Source organism: Homarus americanus, unplaced genomic scaffold, assembly GCF_018991925.1.
Source record: "Homarus americanus isolate GMGI-L3 unplaced genomic scaffold, GMGI_Hamer_2.0 scaffold36849, whole genome shotgun sequence".
Classification (NCBI taxonomy): domain Eukaryota; kingdom Metazoa; phylum Arthropoda; class Malacostraca; order Decapoda; family Nephropidae; genus Homarus; species Homarus americanus.
In genome coordinates this window covers 74,801-102,500 of record NW_024724075.1, presented here as the reverse complement: position 1 = coordinate 102,500, position 27,700 = coordinate 74,801, and the positions used below count along the sequence as shown (strand labels likewise).

At 40.9% G+C, this 27,700-nt stretch overlaps 1 protein-coding gene across 1 annotated transcript in view; it reads right to left on the bottom strand.

Annotated features, from left to right (window-relative positions):
* Positions 1-11,125, bottom strand: part of LOC121864021 (claspin-like) — a 25,669-nt gene extending 14,544 nt beyond the window's left edge. Inside the window, exon 1 of the mRNA XM_042362898.1 lies at positions 10,975-11,125. Within this exon, the coding sequence (XP_042218832.1) occupies positions 10,975-10,992 (18 nt within the window). The 5' untranslated portion in view covers positions 10,993-11,125. The remainder of the gene's footprint in view (positions 1-10,974) is intronic.
* Positions 11,126-27,700: the final 16,575 nt, after the last annotated feature.

Genomic DNA, 27,700 nt, shown 5'->3' with positions numbered 1-27,700 from the left:
CACGTCCCCTTCAACCCTGTCTACTGTACTGCCTTCCTCTACCTCCTGCACTCTATCCTCTACCCCTGTACTCTATCCTCCTCCTCCTGCACTCTATCCTGTTCCTCCTCTTCCCCTGCACGCTATCCTCCTCCTCCCTCGCCCCCCCCCAACAGGTAGAGGTGTGTGTGTCAGAAGCCTGAATATAAAGATCTCTATATAAATTCTTGAGGTATAATTAACATGGTCTTCACGTCACCATACCAAGGAAGACACTGTACAAGAGCGGGAGGAGAATGACGCGTGTTTCTTGGAACGGACACACACACACACACACACACACACGCGCGCGCGCGCGCGGGATCTAAGACAGGTTTTTTCCAATAAACCTTAATTAAGAAAAAATCCCGCACAGAGAAAATGTTTTAAATACTGTTACCTTCGTCGTGAAAAAACAAAAACACTAACTGTCGACACTAACTCTCCAACCACCCTCAACCCCACCCCACCCCACCCCCTACCCCACCCCACCCTACCCCACCCCACGCCCTACCCCACCAAGCTCCCCACACCTCTACCATTCCCTACAACAAGAGAGAGAATATCCAACATTTTCACAGCTGGTTTATGTATGTGGCTCATCAGTTACCACGGTGTAAAAGAAAAGGTGATGGAAGTTAACCTAACCTGACTATATTTAACCTAACTTAATCTAACCTGACCATATTTAACCTAACTTAATCTAATCTATCTAAATTTAACATAACTTAATCTAATCTAATCAAATGTAACTTAATCTACTAACATAAGCAAATTTAAACTAACTTAATCTGACCTTAAACTTGACCTAACCTTCCCTTAATACAGTATAATGCAAAAAATAAGACAATAAATTACTAATAAACAAATAAATAAACGCACACACACACACACACACACACACACACACACACACACACTGCACCGTATACATTTAACATAATAACACGAGCAACACAAAGAATTATTCTGCCTCGCGTGACTTACCTCCCTCTCTCCCCCTCCTTCCTTCCCTACCTATTCCTCCCCCCCCTCTCTCCTCACCCCCTCCCTCCCTTATACTAGGACAAGAGCAGTAAGTCCTAAGTCAATACTAAGTGTGTGTGGTTAAAGTACACGTAAATGCAGACAAATGTTATTCATCGCTTTTAATTTTCATACTTGTCACTGGATGAGATCTGCAGTAACTCAGGAGTTGGTTATATAGTATGAACTGAAAATAATCCTTAGGCGTTGATGGCTAATGTCTCTCTGAAGTGAGTGTATGTTCCATTTAGACTTGCTAGTTTGGTCTAACTTTAAATGTAGAAGATAATTATTGCTCTGAAATTATTTTTTCTTGAAGTTACTCGATACAATTTTTACAGTATGCTTTAGATTTAGTTATATATAAAATATTTAACAAATTACATCGCCATACTTGTGTAGGACGTAACTTATTAAAACAACAGCAGAGCATAATATTAAGTATTTAATGCCATTATATAAACAATTACTAGTTGAGTTATTTGTACTAATATCTGGTCTCTAGTAAAGTTATTCATAGGAAATACCACAAATGCAGGTATTAAATCTAATAGTAGTAACAGGCGGGTCGGAGTGTCCCTCACACCAGCGGCCAATCAACGTCGCCTTAAGATGCTGCCAGCCAATGAGCGTCCAGTGTGAGCCTGTATCAAGTGGATTTGGTGTTTACAAGGTTCTCGCGTGGAGGTTATTCTGCTCCCTGGTGTATTTTGTGCTTAATATTCGTAAAAAAATGAATTTCTCAGTTATTGTTAATCAGCCAGTGGTGTCTTGATATTTACGGAACCGTAGGAGGACTGTGGAGAGTTTAATGTGACAGTAAAGAAAGAAACAAGTGAGACGTTCATTAGTTGCTGCCCTTGTTGTGGCCTGCAGGTTCTTGTCGCTGCTTCAGTAATGGCATGAACACGATTAAGGTTATTTTAGACGAGTTTTGGCGACTTCAACCAATAAACTGTCTAAGCTTGTGAGTTCAAAGGATATGAAACACAGCTCACCATTAAAAGGCAAAGTAACAATCCTCCCACACCACCTACCAAGCGGACGACCATCAGCAGTTATTGTAAGTATTTGTACAAGTAATTATTTAACACTAATAGTAACATTCATGACATAATAGTGCATCTTTATTTCGTACCATTTATATTACACCTTACGTAGCAGACCGATGTTCGTTATTATATGGTGATGTTCTGTGTCTACCCGTTGACAAATTTTAACGTAAGATTTCTAATTTTCTTTAAAAGTAGAGCTTGTCACCTGTCTTACGCAATGCTTTAGATAATAATAATAATAATAAACAAGCCATGACGGTCAAATAACAAATTATCATAATATCTACCAATTTTACGTTAATATAAGGAAGAGTTACGGTATATTCTACTCCATCTTAACTTTACCATGTGTACTGACGTTAACCCTATAGCCTGTGTGCGTATTTCCCAACATAAACTTATTCGTGACTATGTACAGTCGCCCAAAAAAACTATCAATAAGGATTTTGACAACCCTACCCAGACAACAGGAGTCACAGTGTTCATTCTGTACTTCATCGATCACCCCAAGTCCAGATAGTCTTTTGAGTGACTGTACAAGCAATAACATAAGGTACACACACAGCCAATTATTATTATTTATCCTATTATAAAGACAAGGTCAATCGTATACTAGGATACAATTGGCCAATCAATCTCCCAATCTATCACCCCTTCCCCACATCCTCCCCTTCCCCTCCCCTTCCCCTTCCCTTCCCATTATTGCTTTGGATGAGACCTAATTTATACCTCAGTGTGAGTGTAGTGTTCGTGATGGCTTTGGATGAGGCTTTAACTAACATAGAATAAGCTTTTAATGTTGGAAATGAACCACAAAAAACGCCGCCGAATTCGTGATCTTAAAACAAATATATTTTAGCTAAATAATATTTCACTATGTAGAAAATACTGTACCTGTAATTAACATCTGTATCACCGTGTAAGAAATATTGTATACCTGTAATTAATGGATTTACACCTGTGTTTGGTCTCGTTTTCTTTTTCAAGGGGGAGACTAATTTATCTGTCTTGTGTACTTCGTGTTTCAGTTGGTTAGGTTGATGATGAATTGTTTGAGTCTGTTGTAATCTGATTATTAAATGATTAAAGTGTAACAAATTTGAAGGTAATTTTCAAAGGGTTAGGTTGGTTTGATTTGGGTTAGGTTAAGGTTAAGTTAGGTTAAGGTTAAGTTAGCTTAAGGTTAAGTTAGGTTAAGGTTAAGTTAGGTTTGTATTTCTAAGGATAAGATTGGTTGGTTAGGTTAGTTGGGTTAATGTACGTTAAGTTAGGTTTTGACTTACTTGGTTAAGGCACCACTTTCATGATACAGTTACAGTGTGCTAATTACTGTACCTGTTCATTATGCCTCAACCTGCACTCCCCTGTATGAACTGTATTGCTACCTGACGACACCAATATGCTTCCGTGTAGTGTAGTGTAGTGTAAGAAGCCTGTACTGTACTGTGTTTTGTCTACCCGGGAGAAGGAGGAACATCACAGCGTCGAAAATAAGTCTTGAGAAATGAGCGGGAAACACAGGTCGATGGGATCCTCGTCTGTTTTTTTTTTTTTGCTTTGTCTTATCACTGTTTTGTTTTGTTTTATCACTGTTTTGCTCGTCTGTGATCTTGTGTTTGTTTTTGTGCTATGTATATGAGTCAGATATATATCCGGCGTGTCTAGAGTCAAGTCTGTTCACTGTGACGGTCTAAGTTAGTAAGGGGCGTCTTCAAAGGCTGTCGAGGGATGTTTCTCGGCGGCGCGGCGTCTGGGTGATGGTGGTGTTGCTCCGTTACTTTCAGCTACCAACACAAAGCTATTTTTCCCGTGTGTGTGTGTGTGTGTTTGTGTGTGTGTGGGTGTGTGAAGAGAGGGAACACGCCATGATCAAAAATGAGGAATTGAACATCAGATATCTTGTTTGACTTGAAAGCAAAAATATATCCCTTGCTAGTTCCTTTCATTAGTAAGGGCGGGAAGAAATAATTACAAGGATGTGTCAGTGTGTTTGGTTTATACTTCCTGTCAGGGTAAAAAAAAAATCGTTTGACCACTTAGTTAAAACGTATCATAAACTCGATAACCTTTATACTGTGTTACTGTAAAGAGTCAGCCGTCAGCAGATCAAGGCACGCCAGGAATCAATACAATTTCACTGTTAGACGGGAATACTGAGACGCCAACTACTGACTATACCGCCTGCCTGCCTGCCTGTACCTCCTGCCTGCCTGCCTGCCTGCACCGCCTGCCTGCCTGTACCGCCTGTCTGCCTGCACCTCGAGAGCAACATGAGCTTACTTATTCCTGACAACTTTTTCCAGGAAAGTGTCAGGAATTAAGGCTAAGTAGTTCTTCGAAGTGCGGAGGGTGGGTGCAGCTTGGTGGGTACAGCTTGTTGGGTAAAGTTTATTGGGTAGCTACAGCTTAATAGGTAAAGCTTAGTGGGTGCAGCTTGGTGGGTGCAGCCCGGTGGATAAAGTTTATTGGGTAGCTATAGCTTAATAGGTAAAGCTTAGTGGGTGCAGCTTGGTGGGTACAGCCTGGTGGGTATAGTTTATTGGGTACAGCTTGTTGGACAGGTAAAGCTTAGTGGGTGCAGGTTCAGCTTGGCGGGAACAGCCTGACTACCCGTCCCTCTGGTCACAGGAGCATCGTCAGTCATTATACCCTATGCCCGCACCACCAGGGCCTTGGGGTAGAGGGGTAGAGTATGCCTGATGCTGTACCCCGTCACCCAAAGAGGATATATGTATACCACGTCAAAAGACCAACTCATCCTCCTCCCTACCCCCACGGCAAGAGACAACTCCCACCCCTCTCTCTCTCTCTCTCTCTCTCCACCACCACTATTATCAACACGACCATCCCCTTAAAGCAGTACCCATGACAACAAGTCAATACAACCCACATCAACCTCCTATTAACCCCCCACCAACCCCCCACCAACCCAGGGACATTCTCCACAAAAGTCTAGAAATAAAAAGTAAATAAATATATACCCAGGTGATACTTGACACAAAAATAAATATATGAAGACTTGTAAACAAATAGTCATGACTCTTGTGTGTTCTTGAGTAATGTGCTGAGACACACACACACACACACACACACACACACACACACACACACACACACACACACACACACACTGAAGAGCCATGTAGTCAGGTGTACAAGGAGGGGGGGGGTGTAGATGAGGAGGAGTGAAGTATTCAGATGAAGGAGGGGGAGGAGAAGAAGGACGAGGAGAAGAAGACAGAAGAGGAGTAAAGGGAGTGAAGTAATCATGTGTAGGAAGAGAGGATGAGATAGAAGAGGTAGAGAAGGAATAAGTATATGAAGAAGAGGAAGGTAGAGGGTCAGGTAAGTAGGGGAGTCAGGCAGGTAGGGGAGTCAGGTAGGTAAGGGGAATCAGGTAGGCAGGTAGGGGAGTCAGGCAGGTAGGGGAGTAGGGGGTCAGGCAGGTAAGGGGTCAGGCAAGCAGGTAGTCGGGCAGGTAGGGGAGCAGGCAGGTCCAAGCAGGTGAGGGGCAAGCAGGGAAAGGAGTCGGGCAGGTGGGGGGTCAGGCAGGCAGGTAGGAGTCAGGCAGGGACAGGTTATTGATTAGCCCACAACAACAGCAGAAGCAGAATGTTCTCTTATAAACACAACAACAACGTATACAGGACCGCATCACCGAGGGAAGGGGGCGTGAAGGGATGGGAGGGTGGGGAGGGGTCACAGAGTAGCGGTAGGGGAGGGGAGAGGTAACCTGGAGGGGTTTTTTTTAACTTTGAGGAGGGGAGGGGTGGGCTGGACAGGGGGGGAGGGGGAGGGAAGGGGGGGTAGGCTGGGGACAGGGAGGGAAGGGGGGGGCAAGTGGGGGCCAAGGGACGAATGACCTCATATAACCTCGGGCAAACTTTCACTGAGGAACTAATGTGACCTGTCTTCACCTTTGACATTTATTTCTTATTTAAAATAACTCACAAGAACCTTAACAAGATCTTCCAGTAAGTTATTTTTAGGTTAAGATCTAACAGAATATTTTACAAGGAATCTTAGTGTTGTCGTGTTACTTAATGTTACACTGACTCCTAATAGTGATTTTTTTTATATGATGGTCGAAATATATTTACCTTGGCCCCTTAGGACAATTTTTCATAGATATTAAAAAGTGACCCTGGATTTTTTTTTTTACAAAAGTCTACGAAAAAACCCGTTGAAATAAAATAAATAAAATAACGTAATAAAACATACCTCAAATATATTCCCAACAAATCTCTATAAATTGGTCCAAGTTTAAAAAAAAAACTAACCTAACCCGACCCTGATGTTTTTTTCTGAATTTCCAAATATTACATAAAGTTAACATGACGTAATTTATGTTTAATGATTTATTAACTTTTTGTTGAATGAATTCTATACGTACGTTGAGAAACCTTTTATCTCTCTATTTTGTATTTACATTATTTATCAAGTATCGCGTATAACATTCTCCCTCACCTCCCTCCTTTCCTCACCATGCATTAGGTTCTCAATACCAGTCAGTGTACACAACTCAGATGATGGCTGCCTGGCTTCACCCCCTCCCCTACACACACACACACACTATTCACCTTCTCTCTCATTGGTCCATCTTTATCCCAGTTTCTTGACGTTAACTAATATTTTTTTTATCAATACATAGATCCTCAAAAGTTCATACGATTTTGTTTATCTCATCTCTAAAGGTAATGAAATATCGTAGTCTGAGCCGAGGTAAAATGCGTTCACTTATCTCCAGTTATAGACGAAGAAACGTACGAGGCTTTTAAGACAGCTGACTCGACTTGCAGTTTAGTGGTGTTAGTATTCAAGGCTGTAGGACTTGCTAGAGACTTTCAACTAACTTTCAACCGTACGAGTAATTCTCCTTTTGCTCACGACTGTTACGAGTTTAAATCTAATATGAGAATAGTTTTTATATTCATATGTAAAACTTAAAACATTTCACTGGGATATATAAATTTTCCCCTTCAATGTCTTGTTAAAGTATTTATAGTAACTAATTTTCTTTATAATTATTGTTAAATTTGTATTCCAGTGATTTATTTTCTTACCAAATATTCAAAGTAGTTATCATGGTAAAAAGTATATTTAGTTTCCCATAGTTATGAAGGCTTGTAAACACTATTCATTCCCGTCTTCTCAAAGTTGTCCAAGATGGCAATTTCCTTTTCCCCCACAATTTAATAATATTATCTCCCTAGGCATAATTTACCACCTTACCTAACATATAATTTAACTCCAAGGTTCCTATTTGTTGGGGGGAGAGGGGGGGGGGGAGGGAACAGTTGAGAGTGTTGCAAATCAGCTCATTCTCGGCAGGTTGCAACAGGCAGGATGTGGCGGCGGGGTTGGTAACAATGGACTCGGCAGAGGGACGTGATAGAGTCTGATAGATCCTCGAGGCCAGACACATTTAAATTCTCTCTCATATATTTTGTAGATTTATATTGTAGATAATCGTGTAGCTTGATCGATCCCTTTACTACGAGTGTGTTTGATTTAGTGGAGTGATTCCTACATGTATCTATTTTAAGTACCTTTCTATTATCATTAATTGCCGAGGCACCTGCACAATGTATTACGAGTAAGACAAGACGTAAATCATATTCAACAACAGGACACAGCAACTCTGAGTGATGGATATAACTGTGTTTAAGAGGCCTCACTAAAGTCGAGTTTAGAACTTCCCCAATTATCAAATAAGTGAAGATTATACAAGGAAATATTTGAACCACTAGCCTGGGCAGATGTCAACTGAAGGTGATCGGTGGGTGTTGGGTGGTCAGTTTGGCACAGTGAGTCGAGTTGGTTAATATAGTAGAGTTTATAAACGTTATCTTTATCGTCTAAGGCCTAAACAACCATCATTATTACATGTTTCCTCTCGATGTCACTGTTTAACACATTTCAAGTACAGTATATATATTGGTTAAGGCATCATCGTGAGTTGTGTTTATGACTCGTATGATAGAAGTAGGTCTCTCGTTTCCAGCATCGTTCAGGTAGTATTGACGTTATTTTATAGTATTTTACAGACGTTTGAGTGTTAAAATGTAGTGTTGTATACCTGATAAATCTTCATCTGACGAGAATGTGGTGAAAATAATGAATATTTTTCTTACGTTTTTTTTGTAAATGTTTTTTTTTGCTTGGAGTTATTCCTTCTACGAATCTACATTGTTTTAAATAAGTAATTATAATACATGCGATGTTTTTACTTAATCTCTTCTCCTTAAGCAAAATCAAATACTTTAGGTAAACTATCCAAAGAGAATCTAGATCTAGCGTACAATATTCACAGTTCACTTGTCTAAACATTCTCTGGTCATTTCCAACCACGTTTTGTTTATTACCAAGACAACTACGCTACTCTGAGAACATTTACTTGAAGGTCAATAAAGTGAGAGACATCCTGGTCCTCACAGCACAGAGGAGGAGGAGGAGGACCACACTGCCTCTGGGAAATAAGATGTTATTTTCCCGAGACATTGAAGGTATGCAGTGTATTGATGTTCCTTCCGACCCAGCCTAGTGGCGCCCAGAGTTTAGTACTTGACTGCGGCGGTGGTAGTGGTGATGCTGTCCTCTGTGTGTGTGTGTGTGTGTGTTATTATTTTCGTTATGCGTAAACTAATTTCCTATTGTCTTGCTAACACCCATATTCTAAGCTATTCAGTCATGACCAATACCTCTGGAGAGTCGATTTTTGTACTAGCCTGTTAGCTTTACTTCCTCGAAATGTAACTCTCTCTCTCTCTCTCTCTCTCTCTCTCTCTCTCTCTCTCTCTCTCTCTCTCTCTGGGTCCTAACTAAAAGCGGACACTGTCTATCTGTCTCAGTCTGTCTGCCTGTCTGTCTCTTTCTCTCCCCGTGTCATCTTAACTAAAAGGAAAGCGAACATGTAGGCGCTGCTGTCGACAGTGTGTGTGCGTCTTTCTCAAGGATGATAGATTGCTTTGAAACGGCGCCAGCACTCTGCTTCACCCTCTGACAATTTTCAGGTTAAGTTTCCTAGACATTTCGTAAGATAAATAAAAAATGAAGATAACGGAGAGAGACCGCAAAACACACACTATAATCCGTCATAAACTCAAGATCAAAATGGATTTAAAATAATTTACTACATATACGAGCCTTAATTATAGTTTTTTATATAATTTACAAAACTTACGTATAATCGGTCTTATAATTTTTTAGTTATGCTTAAAAAAATATGTTTACAAAGACTAATTTTCGCTCTGGAGAAAACTATTTGACTCAAGTATCACAGGTTATAAGACTTGAGTCGTAAGTGAGCCTATGAGTGTTTTTTTTTTTCTGGTTATCGTTACGGAGAAAGTTATCGTCCTAGTGGTTAAAGATAGGTTAGGTTTAGGTTAGATTAGAATAGGCTAGATTTGGTTAGGTTAAGTTAGGATTAGGTTAGGTATCATACGTTTTTTATGAGCTGATATATTAACGATGTTTTCTGCCATAAGAAATAATTAACTCTACGATTTGGGAACCTTTGTCTTCATCAAGTTGAAATACCAATAAATAATAAAGGAATTTTATCATTAATCCGATATCGTAACATTATCCTAAGCCTAATTTTGCATCGTGTTTTATAAGGCATTAATGAAGCTGTTATTAGAGACTTTTAAATACTATAAGACCTGGAGCATAAGTTACCAATGCTCCACCTGCTTCAGAGAGTTAAAACAAACCATCACATGAATTGAACAGGTAATTGATCACCAAGTATTATTAAAGGTTATAAAAATCAGTCGTGAAGCTTAATAGCCAAAGGAGTACTGTGTAAGTCTTGGGCCCAGATTAAAGTGACACTACCTTTTTTAAATAATATATAATGCTTTGTTTGGAGTATAATGAAAATGCCATTCTACGTACAGTATTATAATGTAGCGACTTTTTTACGTTCTTACGGTGGTTGTAATGTGGGTAGGTTAGGTTAGGTTAGGTGCGTGGTTTTTATTAACAATTACTACGACAATTGTCTTGGTTAATATCGCGGTCGATTTTAACCCATTACTTGGCGGGGCGGGGCGGGGCGGGGGTCTACTTACGTCACTGCAGAAATGTTGCTCTGTTCGTCGAGTTCTGTCATACAAGTTATAAGATTTGAATTTTTCTTGATTATTTGGTCAAATTCGTACAAACCATCGTGTAAGAACCTAACCTACCTGACCAAACCTTACGAATTAAGAATATATTTTGAATAAGTTGGTTAAGTTTATGTAAGTTAAGTTGGGTCTGGTTACTTGACATAAATACGTACAGACGCATCCACTGATCGGCTGTAAACAATATGAGACTTAGCAACATTTAGTAACTGTAAAGGAATCCTGAGTCCAAGACGTAGAAGGATTTTCAAATTGTGTTTCACGGTGCACTCAGTGAGGGGTGACTCCACTAGACCAATACTGCCTCACGTGCTCTCCCTGACACGTTTCTGCCCGGCCCATGGTCAATATTTCTCCCGACATGACTGTCTCTGTTTACATAATTTATAATTTTATGGGCGAGACTTGTAAATATTCTAGGAACTAATTCACAAACTAAATAAATTAACGATATAAATTTCAGCTGTAATACGAAGTCAAAAACTCACGCTTCACCCAGACCTTGAGTGCTTGTTGTTATTACTCACTGTTTCTTGCAGTTGACCTTCCATAACAATCCTTGGCATACATAAAATGTCATGAACATGCTTTACAAAGTAATGACACGAGCACCAGGTGACACGCACACGTCACCCTGACCAGCGCCCCGCGGGTGTGTGAGGGGGGACGACGGGGCGGTGGCTGGACGACGTAGAGGGGGGCGCCTGACTCCTGGTCCCCGTGTCTGAGACAACACTCACCACCAAGAACCAGCGCATGACTGTTTTACTGCTACTACTGCTGCACCACCAATACACGGACGGAGCACCTTGTACAGACGTGTTTCTCCCCTCCCGGCCCGTCTAACACTGCGTCATCGGTCCTCGGCTCACGCGAAAATATACCCCCAACTCTCACGGGGGACTCGGCCTTGTTAGTTCCAGCCAGTGGTCGCCTCCCGTCACCACAATGTTTACCTTTTGTTTAGCTAGTGCAGGTCTGTGTTGTGACCACCTGGCGGATGTTGCCAATGATATCTCGGCCAGGTTGTGTCTATGACCTCATTACTCGCCTTTGTCCCACACCAAGGCTGAGGAGGTAAGCTAGGCCTCCTTTCCTCAGCACAATGTCCTACCTTGACACCTGAGGACAGTGTTCGACTTTCGGAGTTCTTGTTATCCTTCCCTGGAGTCATTCATTTATTACAATTAACTTCATTATCCTCAGTCATAGTCTTTCTTTGTTGGAACTTCTCCAACTCTCGTATGTGACAGTGTTGGAGGCATGAGTCACAACTGACCCTCGTCTGACAACAAGGGAAAATACACACTGGTTCAATCTGTATCCTCTAATTACTTAAGTTCTTGAATTATATAACAGTGTAACATTCACCATCAAGAAAATATTGATAGATTACCTCACTCTCTCGTCTCACATAGAAATACTGTACTCGTATATCCGAAAATGAATGTCATTGTTGATTTATCGAGTCGCGAAGCACGGATGTTATGAAACAGTGGACGACGTCTTGTTACTGCCACAGACACGACCCCTCGCACGACACAACATCTGTATAAAACAATTCATGATAACAAAGCTTTAGCTGTCTTTAAGAGCTTGTTCCCATAACCGTGTGAGGTCAAGGTATAGTAACATGTATCACTGTTACCTAACCTAACCAAACCTAACCTAAGCTAACTGGAAGATGGTGGGATTTTGTGTGCTGCGTTGGATGTGTATAATGTGAGCTCGTAGTATGCGACGATATTATCAATAACTCCTCAGAGGGTGTGAGTATATAAGCTTGACTCATGAAGGGTTTAGGTTAGGCTACTGGTGACGTGTGGGGGGGGTGGAGGGAGGGGTGGAGGGTATGGTGTTGAGGGGGGGGGTAACCTAATAGCTTCTTGGAAAATATGAATCCAAACTTTCGGTCAATTATTTACCAATGTACCAATGTTTAGCTATTGAAACATTCCTAACTGGACCTGTCACGTTAACATGTAGCATAAATATAATACCAATGTTTATTTGTTGAAACATTGCTAACAACATCTATTTGGCTCTGATGTTCAATTGGATGTTTTAGTAAATAATTCCTTGGTTAAATTAATATGACTCAAAGGGTAAGACTCTTGACGAAGGAGACTCACCCCTTTGTTCGGCCACCGCGTCAGATCAAAGGGCGAATGAAGAGGAGGGGAAAAAAAGTTTCCTGGAAAGAAATCATAAAAAAAGTCAAAGGGAAATAAATATGGGAAATAAAGTTACAAGAAAAGAAAGTCAGAAACGATATCTAACGTTATTTAAGTTTACTACCATCGCTACCATCTCCTACCACCTACTACCACTACCATCTACTAGCATTACTACCTGCTACCACCACTACCATCTACTTCCACCCTACTACCACTACCATTCCCACCTACCACCACAACCAGCCCCATCTACCACCACCACTGCCATCCAGAACAAGTATGCCTACGGAACTCCTGTTACTTAAATGGCAAGACTGGTTCATCACTGTTACTGCTACTTAATTGTTCGAGCCCGGAGCACCCCCAGTGGTCGAGTATAGTGCCCTCCATACAGTAAAGCTACAGTGCAGTATGCTGTATCCACACCGCCCCTAATTACTTGAGCAGACCCTTGGAAGATTTCGTATCAGAGAGTTAATGGAAGGGGGGGCTATTGTAATCGGCATGAATGTGGGTCAGTCAGTCAGTCAGTCAGGACGTCGTTTTGAACTCATTATAGTGTGAGTTTTTGACGTAGGAAATTATATTATTATTATTATTATTATTGTTATTATTAATATTATTGGTGGTAGTAGTGGTAGTAAAAAAAAGTAGTAGTAGTAGTAGTAGTAGTAGTAGTAGCAAAAGTATACATAATCACGTGGGTGTATATTTCAAGTACTGTATTTCTATGTAATCCAACAATGAATATTTATCTATGTAATTATAAATACCTTAATATATATAATGACCTCACACGTATTATTCATGGACCATTATGTTAATATTTTACGACTATATTTTTGGTTGTTGTTAGGTAATATATCATGGGTGAGCGGTAATGCGTGTAGGCAGTGAGGCGGTAACTCACAAGTGCGGCGGGAAAAAAATTCTTATCTCATTACCAGGATCGTAAATCTTAATGTGAGAGAGAGAGAGAGAGAGAGAGAGAGAGAGAGAGAGAGAGAGAGATAATTGCTAGAATATATCATATATTTTTTTGGGGGGGATCTCTTACCATAGACTGAAGTATAAAAAGAAAAACAAACATTATACTGACCACCCTGGGGGTATTTCTGGCCATCCCAGGGTACTTCTGGCCATCCCAGGGTACTTCTGGCCATCCCAGGGTACTTCTGGCCACCTAGGGTACTTCTGGCCACCCTAGGGTACTCTGGCCACCTAGGGTACTTCTGGCCACCCAGGGTACTTCTGGCCACCTAGGGTACTTCTGGCCACCCTAGGGTACTACTGGCCACCGGGTACTTCTGGCCACGTCTGGCCATTCTGGGGTGCAGCTGGCCATCCGTGACGTACTCATGGCTTGCCAACGGTGTCAACAACATTGGTGAACTTGGGTTCCTAAACTTCCGGTCGATGGTTCATAGAAGGGAATTACCTCCGTCGGCCAATTAGGCAAGAATCTCTCTCTCTCTCTCTCTCTCTCTCTCTCTCTCTCTCTCTCTCTCTCTCTCGGTTCAGTGGTTCGGTTCCTAGTTTCGGTTTCAGTTGAGTGTTTCAGTAGAGTGGTTCAATCGAGTGGTTCAGTAGGGGTGAATGAGGGTCGAGTACAGGTCATGGTGTGTGAGGCTCAGAATAAGACTCACTCGACCTTATCATCGCTGGAACATGGTATAGTGAGTAGTTGCATCGGTCAGCACAGTCGACTATGATTGGGCATTATCTAAGGATCTGGTTAAAATTTTTATATCTATATATCCTTCTGTATACATATTTATATTTCATATTTATATGTATAATGTGCACATAAATGTATATATATATACTTCCCATAGATTATAAAGTATGATTATTAAAACGAAAACTAAATGTATCATCACCTATCATTTTCAGGGGTAATACATGCGTGTGTATGTGTAGTGTATGGTGTGTGTGGATGTGTAGTGTATGGTGTGTGTGTGTATGTGTGTATCCTTAAGGCGGCCTTGCGCATTTCCTGATGCCGTTCAAGCAGAGAATCTTTAACGACCCCCCGATGCCCTTGTAGCTCTGGTGCTTTATCATCATCAGTGCCCTCATGAGCCTTAAGTGAGGTAACAGGGCTTCATCCTTGCCACCATCGGCACCAGATGGTCAGGGGTCCTCAGCGTGTGCTTAATCGTCTATCTGTCTGTCTGTGTGGGTCACCGAGTCCTATGATCACAACACCCAACCCCCAACAACCTGTCGAAGCTAAACTGGATTTTTCTGCATTCTTGTTCTGTCGTGTACTTGGGAAACTCATAGAATTTCAATCAGTTTTACTAAAAATTAACATCTCTTTCTGAGCGTATGTTTGATCGCTTGTGTTGTGTGGTTCCGTGATTCTGTTAGTAATCACGAGACCACAAGCCTATAGTCAACCCCGCCAGTCAATCTCAACTTGGCTTTTCTCTATCCTCCATACTGTTCTTGAGAGGATTATGGAATTTCATCGGTGTTTCTCTAAATGGTAATGTTTCTTTGTTATTGTGTTCAAAGGTAGATTTTCTTCTACTCTTAAACCTCGGCATCAAAATCCGGGCTGGTCAGATATTCTCTTGTTTTGGTTTACTGTGTGTGTATATATCGTGTCACTGTCAGATGGCTGGCCGCTGTGCAGTGATGTATGCCTGTATGTACCGTGATGTATGCTTGTATGTACCGTGATGTATGCCTGTATGTACCCTGGTAGTGTTTTAGACTTGTGTATGCCTGTATGTACCGTGATGTATGCTTGTATGTACCGTGATGTATGCTTGTATGTACCGTGATGTATGCCTGTATGTACCGCGATGTATGCTTGTATGTACCGTGATGTATGCCTGTATGTACCCTGGTAGTGTTTTAGACTTGTGTATGCCTGTATGTACCGTGATGTATGCCTATATGCACCCTGGTAATGTTTTAGGTTTCACTCACCAACTCATGACAAAGATAACCGGGCAGCGTGTTACAGTGAATACAATAAGAACATATAACAACAACAGAACAGATGTAAGCAATACGCAGTAAGAACAAAGTGTAAAAAAAAAGTTAGTTATTCCCCAGGGCAGAGGAAGAGAGGAGAGGTCTGCCGCACCATCCCCCTAAGAAAAAGTTAACCTTATTCACTCTCATATTGATCGTCGCGTCTCTTTAAACTTTCTCAATGGTTCTGGTGAAATCCCAAACGCCCTGAACGACTTGACTTAAGACATTCAATTAAAGTTCAATACAGGTGATAGGGAGCAACGAGACCAAGTTTAAATATAATAATAACCAATGAACAGTGCGGAGGGGGAGTGGATACAAGGGCTTACCTCCTAGCCTGAGGTTTGGTTGGTTCGCTCCCAAGGCACTCTGAGTGTACCCAGCTGTGGCGTGATTGGCTAGGTAATTTTACAGTTAGGAAAGTAAAGGATGAGGTCAGTAGTTCCGGTCACGTTGTCCTTCTTGTTCGTCGATATATTTTTTTTCTGGTCTATAATGTATTGCATCCTGACTGCCCTTACTCTACTGTACGGTGCACGCGTTCATATTTGTAAAAATTTTTATGATGTTTGGCAACTAACTACTTGAGCAGCAATACAACTATCATTAGCGTTTAAGACATCCAAGTCAGTGTAACATCACAGGTAGACTAAACGTTTGTCCTGTTTGGTCTTGGGAGGGTCGGCGGTGATACTTGTACGAGGAAGACACAAGATTGTTTGAAATAACGTGTTTGCGTGTAATCAACTCGCACTTCCGGATGCTTGATTATATCTGCACGCAACCATCTCCCCCAAATATTTTACAAACGTATTTAACTTATTTAAGAAACCGTACCGTATAAAACAACACTAAGTCGCCCGTGAGAAAGTAACTGGCGGGGTAGTGTAGTAGAGATATTAACTACCAACACATTAAAAGTCAAAGAAGTGAGCGACATCCTACAGACAGTGCTGACCCTTGGCGGTGAAAGGTAAAAACTAATCACGAGGAAGCTGAGGGCTGTTTAACTAATCACACAGTCCGCTGGAAAACCAACCTGATTTTTTTTCTCTGTGTTTTATCAGATAAGAGATAAGAACCTGGAATTTTGCGAGATTCAATATATTTACGATTTTGATTTTGCTCTATAACGAACGAAATATTCCTTGTTTTGTAGTATTTACGAAGTGGTTATCATTCTTAGTGTATTATTACGAGAAAACGTTTGATACAGTGTGATCTAACTGGGGAAATCCAATGTTTGTCCTCTACCACTGAAGAAAAATATGATTCCAGTGTAGGTTATAAAAGTGTGTATGAATTTATTGTTGCTATAATGTTTTGGTATAATAAAGGTAGCTGACGCAGTTTATCTCTTAGTTACAGGTATTTATACTTTTTTACTTTTTTTTGTAGAAAGTTTTATTTTGAAGAAAGTAGTTGAACTCCCTGCTCGTCCCTCCCCTGATGCATCCCTGGTAGACTAGTGTAGCCTAATGTGCTATTATGTGCTCAATTTTTTTTATATAGCAACGATATTTGATTTACTTATACTGTACATCCATTGTTTAATGTCCTAATTGATGCATATTAACACGTTCTGATTTTTGATATATATGAAATCAAGCGAGAATCATTTTGTTGTATATAAGATCAAGCGAGAATCTTTTTGCTGTATCTAAAGTAAAACGAGAATCTTTTTGATGTATCTAAAGTCAAGCGAGAATCATAACCCATTCATGGATCATTTTTATTGCGAATTAATATAATCGTGTGAGTTAATATAATCATAGTTTCGGTAAAACAGATTAATTACTGAAGTTAATGACAGGATGTTGTGTTGGGGGGGGGGGGCGTTGGCATCGTCTTCCCTCGTTCACCATGTTGATCACAGACACACACACGCAGGACTTTTGCTTACCTCTCTTGTGTTAGTGCTACCTGGGGGGTTAGTTTAGGTTAAGTTAGGTTAGATTAGTCTTGAAAAATAATCTGGATTAGGTTAGGTTAATCTTAAGGTGAAATAAGCTGGATTAGGTTAGGTTAGGTTTATCTTTAGGCGAAATAAACTGGGGTGTCTAATCCTGAGGTTATTCCTAACAGGTAATGACCACAGTATTAACCCATCAGGAGACAGTATAGTAAACAAATAAATAAGATACGAAGAGACATAATAAAAAGTACTTTGACGTAATAAAATAAGTGAGGAAGATGTAATAAAATAGTAAGGAAGACAGGAATAAAAGGTTGGTGATGAGTGACTCGGGAGGGCTGGACAGGTGGTCGTGGTGGTGGCAGCTGGTACATGGGGCCACACCCTCTTCTCTCACACCAGCTGCGGTAATTGCCCTGTTTATACAACATCACTGTAAAAATTTCTCCGAATATCATCTTAACTCCGTCAGTGACCTTCAGGGGAATCAATCTTAACTAACTGACAGGCTGAGTGAGAGACTTTTTCTGTGTTTTTTTTTCATCATTCTGCTGTGACCTAGTTGTTTGATTTGTGTTTGTTATTGTTTTGTTGGGTGAATCTCTGTGTATTTGTTTGTTAGTAAGGTGTTTCTGTTTGTATACTGGTTAGGTTTGGTTTGGTTTGGTTTGGTTTGGTTTGGTTTGGTTTGGTTTGGTTTGGTTAGGTTAGGTTAGGTTAGGTTAGGTTAGGTTAGGTTAGGTTAGGTTTGGTTTGGTTTGGTTTGGTTTGGTTTGGTTAGGTTAGGTTAGGTTAGGTTAGGTTAGGTTTGGTTTGTTTTTTCCCCGCACGAGAGATGTTTTGTCACGTGCGGCTTAACCCAACAAATGGCTAATTCTTGGCCACCATCATATGACATAACAGGACAAAGGTTACAGCTGGACGCATCAGGTGAAAATGGTCCGTTAGATTTTTATCAATATATACTTCAGGTGCAGGTTAGGTTAGGTTAGTTTAGGTTAGGTTAGTGTCCACAGTTCGTAAGGTTAGGTTAGGTTAAGTTAGGTTAGGTTAGTGTCGACATTTCCTTAAGTAAGGTTAGGTTAGTGTCGACATTTCCTTAAGTTAGGTTAGTGTCGACATTTCCTTAAGTTAGGTTAGGTTAGTGTCGACAGTTCCTTTGGTTAAGTTAGGTTAGTGTCGACAGTTCGTTAGGCTCTACTGTATACCTAAACCTATATTTATATCGTTATTTCTTGATAAACATTAAGTTTCTGTCTAAAGAGTTGTTGCTTCGAATTCCGGGGCACCCTCAGTCCACCCAGATGTAGATAGGTACCAAACTTAGAATTGGGGGAAGTGAAGGCGGTCGAGTACAGTGCCTACCTTGATACCTCTTTCTGTACCCGAGACTTTAAGTGTACTGTACCCACCACCCTGCTGCTCATGGCACCCTCTGTTGACGCCTCTCTGCTTCTCTCCGCCGTCTCTGGGTACCACGGGAAGCGCCTACGAAAGAGAGATAATCAGTGGTTGTTTTGTTTGTGTTCTTGATTATTTGTTTGAGTAATATTCCAAACACTCACTTAACAAACTGAAATTTACATAAAACATTAAAAAAAATCTCAATTGTTTTTATTTTGTCCATGGGGCGGGGCGAGGCGGGGCGGGGGGGGTTGCCACGTGTTATCCCACTACTTGTTTCTGTACTGATATTTGTCTTCGTTAGTGTGCTGGTTGGTCTGATTGACAGCTAAGAAGACCAATGGCTTATTGGCTGGCACTTAACCTGGATTCTCATTGGTTTAAACGAGACATATTGAGGACGTGAGTGTGTTACAGGGGGTTTACTGACCAGCCGCACGTCACCCACTTTACTTACAACTAGGGTGTGCGGGAGCAGGTGTGTGTCTGAGAGCAGGTGTGTGCGGGGTAGCAGGTGTGTGTCTGGGAGCAGGTGGGGGGTGTGTGTGGGACCAGGTGGGTGTGTGTGTGTGGGAACAGGTGTGTGCGTGTGTGTCTGGGAGCAGGTGGGGTTGTATGTCGAAACAGGTGTGTGCGAGGTAGCAGGTGTGTGTGGGGAGCAAGTGGGTGTATGGGAACAAAACAGGTGGGGGGGTGGATATGGGTGTGGGTATGGGTATGTGGGAGGGGAGAGGGTGCCCCATATGTGAGATAAGACCACGGACAAAACTACACTTCATTTCCCACTGTACAAAATCCCACCACACAAATCGCAATGAAAAACAAAAACAAATCAATCATACAATGCACAAAATCCTAGCTGCTTAGATTATTTTAAAATCCTAATACCTCGTTAAGCTGGTGAAACATAGCTTATACTGTGTTTATATCATGTTTACAACGTGATATGGCTGTATAGATAATGGTTTGCACTGTATACCTCCGTCAGTAAACATGTGAGTAAAACAGTATCTAGGACGAACACCGACACTAGTAAGTTATTAGCTGATACAGGCGTTGCAGACCAGGTGTAACTGTGCTATATTACTCCCAACACAGTATAACAGATTAAGCTATATAGGTTACAAGTCGTGTTTGAGGCTGAACTCCGGAGGGTGGCGTGAGAGTCCCCGGTGACGCGTTGTTGTCGCTTTTATGGTTGTGTCGTGGTACAAGAACCTCCATATCATTAAGTATGCTCATGGCTTTGATTTATTGTTGACTTCAGACTCTCACACGGAGTTTGTGCCTTGTCTTGGATATTTCATGTGGCTCAGGAGGGTCATATAGTGTAAAGGCGGCACTTCTGTTTATTTTTTTTTGTGGTGTTGGTGTGTCGGCTTTCTTGTATATGGCGGTAGTATGGGGTTTAGTTACAGGCCACTAATGTGATGTTACCTCATTGTCGTCACCTTACTGTGTCTTCTGCTTAACCTTTGTTTATACTGGTGTTTCTGGGTGTATTGCTTAATGAAGGTACAGAGAGAGAGAGAGAGAGAGAGAGAGAGAGCAAGATTTGGTGCCCTAGACTGACTGTTGAATTAGTCCTTGGGTGAGTTCAGTGTCCGCCAGCTAGTACAGGTGAGATCTCAGTGTTACCTGTTGGCTGATAAATAACCACAAGAGCCAAGAATAATATCATACCCCCGGCAGCGACACACGAGGGCTGGACAAAACATAACACCCAAGTAGAGAAAATTGTTTCTTCGTAAGTCACCCTCAGAGAAGATGGGATCACGGCTGACTACAGCATAACAGAGTGCAGGCAGATGGCGAGCGAGCCTTGTCCTGACGCAGCTCTCAAAACTGTGTAATCGAGGGAAGGCAAGCAAGAGTGTTTGTGTGGCTCATCTTCCATAACCACGTGATTGTTAGATGAGGAAGAACGACAGGCGCTGTTGACTGCTCGTGCTGGCGTTTGTGTTCCTCTGCAGTAGGAGTGTGACCTTCTGTGACCACACCTCCACCAGCTCACTACACCACACCCAGGTACACACCAACAGGGCAGACCCGATATAGATTACACTCATAAAGTACCTACACGGGCAGTAATAACCACGTGGTGACAGTATCATTAAGGGAGGTGTTTTAACCTACAGGTGTGCAGTAATTGTACCTAAAGCTCATTATACCTAACAGTAAACATTCATAGTATTAAAGGAATCCATGATTACCTTAATATAGAGAAGCGTCACAAAGTGTATTTGAGTTACATGGATTTATAACCATAACTAAACTAATTAAACATTATCTTAAATACTTCTGTTATTGGGGTATATTAACATGTTATTAAGGTGGGTTTTTTAACTATGGGTTTATGTAAATTTTGAAGTATATAAAGGAACTTATTAGCGTTTACTTATCACCTGGTGTTTAGTGTGTGTGTGTGTGTGTGTGTGTGTGTGTGTGTGTGTGTGCGCTTTCTTTCACCTCCTTTCCCAGTATGCCTTGCATCTCTCTTCGAAAATCGTGACTTAGAGAGAGAGAGAGAGAGAGAGAGAGAGAGAGAGAGAGAGAGAGAGAGAGAATTGATGACTGTCTCTGAGAATGGACAGAGCTAAGGACGGAAATTCCCATGACCTTCTCCCCTCCCCCCACCACTTCCTTTCCTCTCCAGCATCCTCTCTCTCCTCCTACCCCTTATCCTCCCTCCCTTTCCTTTCCTTCCCCCCTCCCCTTTCCTCCCCCAGGTGTAATGTGACACAGTGATGGACGGTGTGAGTCACGTCCAGTCTCAATGGTTCGGAAGATAATTTTTCTTATTATTGAGAGAGAGAGAGAGATTAAAGTAGAGTCTCAGCGCACTAAAGATGCCATTTGCCCGTCGCCTTACTTTACATCCAGTCACGTACCCACGACATGTTTCGATACCACCCAGGGATTCATCTTCGTGTTACTTACTTACCCTAGTTACCCAGTCTTCAGAAGGAACACTTGGACTCTACTGTAACACCATTAGCTCCTCTCTCTTACCTTTTATTGGGTTATAATCAGTGTGTTTACTAATCTACACTACAAGCTTAATGACTATAGTTGTTGGAGCACTGTATTGCATTATATCATCAACATACGAAAGGGAAATCATAGTAGTAGCGATACGAGTGAATAACGAGATGTGGATGTTGTTTACAGATACATACATACATACATACATACATACATACATACATACATCTATACATACATACATACATCTCGACAGTAGTCTTACAAGCTATTAATTTCAGATCGTTGATATATTTTTACATATGATTTATTTCCTTGCAAAATGTCTATCTATAATGTCTTGTCTTTTTTATGGCAATAGAACCTTTTATATTGTGTACATCAATATTTATATGAAAAGATTGAAGCTTAGTAACATGAAGGTCACAAAACATCGATATAGTAATTAATTATTCAACATTACTTCCCTGTTTAAATTGATATAAAAGTGATATAGTATTTTCTCCCTTTCTGTAAACGCGTTATGTGGTTATCATAATTATATTTATACGATAATGGTAACAATTATCCTTATCGTACTGCTGTGAAAATTATATGTATAAAAAATAACACTATCAGACGTCTGGCAACACCGTGTGGAAGCGAAATTATTGTTATTATTATTATCATCACGAGGGCCGAGGGTCGTAGCCTGAGTGGGACGTACTCGTGGCTCTAATGTTTAACAAGATGAGCTCAAGAGTATTGGGGACTAAGCAGGAAGTTGTCTCCTCCTGTTTGGTGTAGAGCCACAGGTGGTGAACTAGGTCAGTCTGCCTCCTCACAACCTCTCTCTACCGTGAATTATGTTTATCTATGTTTTCCAGTATAAAATGGCATCTATCATTTGGTGTTCTAGTATGTTCCCCTCACGTCCGCAAAGGGGAGCCAGGTACTGTACTGTGTGTGTGAGGAAATGGGGTACACCAAAGACGTGTATAAAAGAAAACGAAAATTCTGCTCCAGCTTTGATACGGGAGACTAATGTAAACATGTCAGCTACAACAACGTTCGGGGGACTTATTACCCTCGTGAATCTGTCGAGTGTCAAGGTCAAATTCAACATTGTACCATCGTTGTTGTTCAGTCACTCATTTGATCAAACCACCGAGTTAAAGCGACCGATTTTATTTGTTCATATTTAATGGAGTACAAACTGTACTGGGTTTGAGTAGATGGACTTCCCCATGCAGTTCATATTCAAACTATTTCCGTAATAATAATTTTATCCTTCAAGGCTTGAGTGTTGCTTTAAATGGCTAGCAATATATCACTTAAGTATTGGTTCAAGTGGGAGTGGCATATGCCTGCAGGCAGGAAACATGCAGTTCATATTCAAACTATTTCCGTAATAATAATTTTATCCTTCAAGGCTTGAGTGTTGCTTTAAATGGCTAGCAATATATCACTTAAGTGCCATTGGTTCAAGTGGGAGTGGCATATGCCTGCAGGCAGGAAACATATGCTTGACAGGGTGTTGCTTGTAAGGGCTCGCACATCCTGGCACACATCTTGTACTCACCTCTACGTACACATCTTGTACTCACCACTACGCACACATCTTGTACTCACCTCTACGCACACATCTTGTTCTCAGCTGTGTGTTATACTGTGGCATTCGTAAGATTTTGCCAAGGGGAAGCTAGAGGTACCGAACCCACTGCTAAGCCCTGACCACTCCACAACCCTTATAGTGATTTTCTCAAAGACTAGTGGACTTAAATTTCGTCTTCACTGTGGACATAAAAAAACACCAAGTTAAAGTGTAGTCTTGGAGGAGAAAAAAACAAACATTAATATTTATGGCAGGTTCTCTTGATTGGCTAACTTCGTCCTTGTGAAGCTTTCAGACAATTGTTTGTTGTTGACTGTCTGGTGGAGTCAAGCGGCTGGGTGTTGCTGCTGCCTCTGTTGCTTTTGCGGTTGATCTTCCAGCCATCAGTAACTCGATGTAAACGTAACCTAACCTAATCCTTGGTAAGATTCACTCTGTATACCGCATATGCAAATGAGCCAAACAAAGGTGTGGATATTTCTACTTGTTATCTTAGCCTTCTTTAGTTTATTACATTTATTATATTATTTCTTCTCTTCTTTATGGTCTGTTTTGTAGAGTCCTAAACCCGTGTTATATAAGAGTTGAAAAGGTGTTAAGTTATAAAGAGAAATAAAAAAATTTCTTCAGGTTAAGTAAGGTTAAGGTATTTAAGATCAGTCTGCTTAGGTAAGGTTAAAAAACGGTAAGGGGTAGGTTAGGTTAGGTTAGGTTAGGTTAGGTTAGGTTAGGTTAGGTTAGGTTTGGTTAGGGGATAGGTTTGAGTTAGTTTCAGGCTGAATAATGTTAATTTCAGTCTAAGGTACATTAGTTTCAGGCTAAAGTACATTAGTATGAGGCTAAAGTACATTAGTATCATGTACATTTATTTACGCTATGCTACACCACCATATTCATGAAGTCCACCGCACCCCACTCTCCAGTACACCGAAGTACACACACACACACACACACACCGTATCAGTCTACTAGACGACTACTACCCTGGTGTGACGACTAAACAAGAGGACGGACTATGTGACGACTAAACAAGAGGACGGACTACCTTGGTGTGACTAAAGAGGACGGACTACCACCAAATTCATGACTAGGCTCCACCGCACCCCACTCTCCAGTACACCGAAGTACACACACACACACACACCGTAACCTTCAACAAGCTGCGGTGTGACGACCAAACAAGAGGACGGACTACCTTGGTGTGACGACCAAACAAGAGGACGGACTACCTTGGTGTGACGACTAAACAAGAGGACGGACTACCTTGGTGTGACGACTAAAGAGGACGGACTACCTTGGTGTGACGACTAAACAAGAGGACGGACTACCTTGGTGTGACGACTAAAGAGGACGGACTACCTTGACGTGACGCTCCTGTACAAAGTTCCAGTCACCCTTGAGAGGATCACTGTGGGGAGGTTAAGATCAAGGCCGCCAATAACATTCCATCTGTTGAGTAGTCATGTTAATGTGCGTGTTTCCCCCCCCCCTCTCTTAATGATTTAGTTTCCTCTTTCCCGATGTTTTTTTGTTTTGTCGTTGGTAGGTGAGAGGTTCGTCTATCCTCGGATTTGGAGCTTAATTTATGTTTATCTGATGTATTTTAATATAATTTAGCTTTAACTAACCTAATTTAAACTAATAAACCTTACTTAACCTAATACAACATTACTTAACCAAATACAACCTTACTTAACCTAATACAGCCTTACTTAACCTAACATTACTGAACCTAACCTAACCTAACATTACTGAACCTAACCTAACAAAACCTAACATCGTTTATCCCAACCTAATCTAACCTTACTTAGCCTAACCTAAACTAATTCTAAAAGCGAACTAAAGCCAAACCTAACCTAACCAATCCTGCTGTTTTGGTTGCAATAATTGGGATGCAGATTCAGGAAATTTGTTTTGTGAACCACTGTAAACATTGATCATGGGAGAAATGTCATCTGTCTCATGGTCTTGTCTGGGGAGTTATGGTGAACTAGTATAAGATATTTAAATGATAAAAGAGGTTATTGTTTTAATAATCTAGTGATGAGGAGAGAAGATAGGGAGGAGGAGGAGGAGAAGAAGAGAAAGTAAGGAAGAGACCAAGATAATGACACCCCCTCCTCCCCCCCCATAAAAAAATATAAAAGTGATAAAAATAAACAAACAAAATTAACAGTGAATATACATAAAAAATAATTGGAATCATTTAGGCAGAATAGTACATAGTAAAGAAACAAATAAATTAGTGATTAGTGTAAAATATATACGAAGAAAATGGGAATACATCAAATGGGCAAACTCTGAAATAAAGAATTACGTAATAAAGGCAAAAGAAACCTGTATTTAGCAGAGAATTAAAGAGGGAAATAAACGTAGGTGAAATATAGGAGGCGGGTATTGATCGCTTAGGACCCGTGATGATGCGTCAGGCAGGCAGTGAGGGAGGGAGGGGCAACGTTGGCAGGGTTACGGCGTTCATGCAACACGCACCTCGACAGTCATGAACGCACCCACACTATCATGCACGCCCTCACGCACGTAGACTGTCATACATGCACACACTCAGGCTCCTAATGTAACACGCACTCTAAGTAAGTTCTCAGGCTCTCACACACACCCAGTTCTCCGGATGCAACGTTTAGTCTCGTACGTACGCAAGCAAGCAGCCATTCACGCACTTATACCTAATTGACCCATGAAAGCGCCATGACACACACACACAATAACAAGCATAGAGAAGAGAAAAAATCCCCCCAAGGTTACAATCACCGTATCAGCCTCCTCCCACAAGCGACTCCCTCACCACACAATCATCACCAACAATCAGCTAAATGTCAAGCACGCTGAGTTCTGACCTTGTCTGTGTTATAACCTGATGTAGTGTGTGTGTAGGGAGGAGGAGGAGGGCAAAAAAATGGTCAAAATCCCATTAAGTAAATCCCCATTGAGTAAAATCCCACCAGAGCAAAATCTAAACAAAATCCCTTCAATCAGACAAAATTTCGTCCACAAAATTCCCAGGTGGACAGCCCTAATGTTTTAAGAACTATTCATATTAACACAAAAATAGTACAGTAACTGTGTTTAAAATATGATGTAAACATTACAATAAAGAAATCGAGATGTTTAATGAACCGATCATGGTGATGGAAACAATAAGTTTTATTATGATAACAACTGACCTCATTGTTTCACTACACTCGACCTTTAACATTACACCTCCACCATTTCTTCACTTAATGTTTGATTTAGCTTATTATGTTTACTTTAACGTTTCCTTGGGTGGTCAGAGCTACCCAGCCTATCCCAAATCTAACCTAAACTATTCCTTGGCCTATCCTGCCGTCAAGGTGTTGGAATGCTAACTTTCTGTGCTGTTACTGTACTAATATACTATACAGGCATACTTCTTATACCACTATATGTGTTCCTAGGAATGGGGTGATGTAAGAAACAGGTCTATGAGAGATACTGTATTCACATTTTAAGACTTTCAAGGTACTATGGCTCTCCAGTCCAAACACTTTCAGATTTTGTACGTCTCAGAGGACCACAGCTTTTAAATTCATTCATCCATCCCAGTCTCCCCCATTCCCCAGATTTGTCCATTAATGTCTCGATCAGTATTTTCTCATCCTTGAATTTATATGAGCAGTCCCCAATTTTCCTTAAACTACACATTTTCAGTATTTCTTTCATGGCTCTAGCTGATGTTATTATACTCACTTTTTTTTCTGTCAGGTACAAATTATCTCTAACCTTCAACCTTGTCCCCTGTGGCTGAATTCCGGTCAAAATTTATGTAAAATGGTTAATATCTCACTTATTACTTTTTTCACCCTTGGAAACCTTTAATCCTGCTATGGTACAGGATAACCGGACCTGAGCAACACAGACTCACTATCATTCACTGCCACTCATTACTATTTCAATTTCTTTTTTACTGCACCTACAAGAAACATATGAATTTGGTTCCACACCTTCCAATCAAAGGAGAATGTATCCACTGCCCCTGTGGAACCTCCCTGAGGGCTAGGGGAAGCCAAAACTGAGATTTGGTTATCATGCATCATAGCAAACACATCCACTATTACAATGATTCTTGATCTAATATCCATTTTAACATACTTTCGTTTAAAGTTAAAGGGATTTTCATAGACTGCCATCTCCTGTTCCTCTACCACTCTGATGACAATTTTAACTTGAGAGAGAGAGAGAGAGAGAGAGAGAGAGAGAGAGAGAGAGAGATTTCCCTGTACTTTACTTTAAGAGACCGATTCACTCATCCTTACTATTGGCAAAAGACTCTATTAAACTTTTATTAGAACAAACAAGACTAACTTTTCCATAATATCTCACACTGCAAGATGAGGCATCTTACTCCTCTTCAAAATAACAGT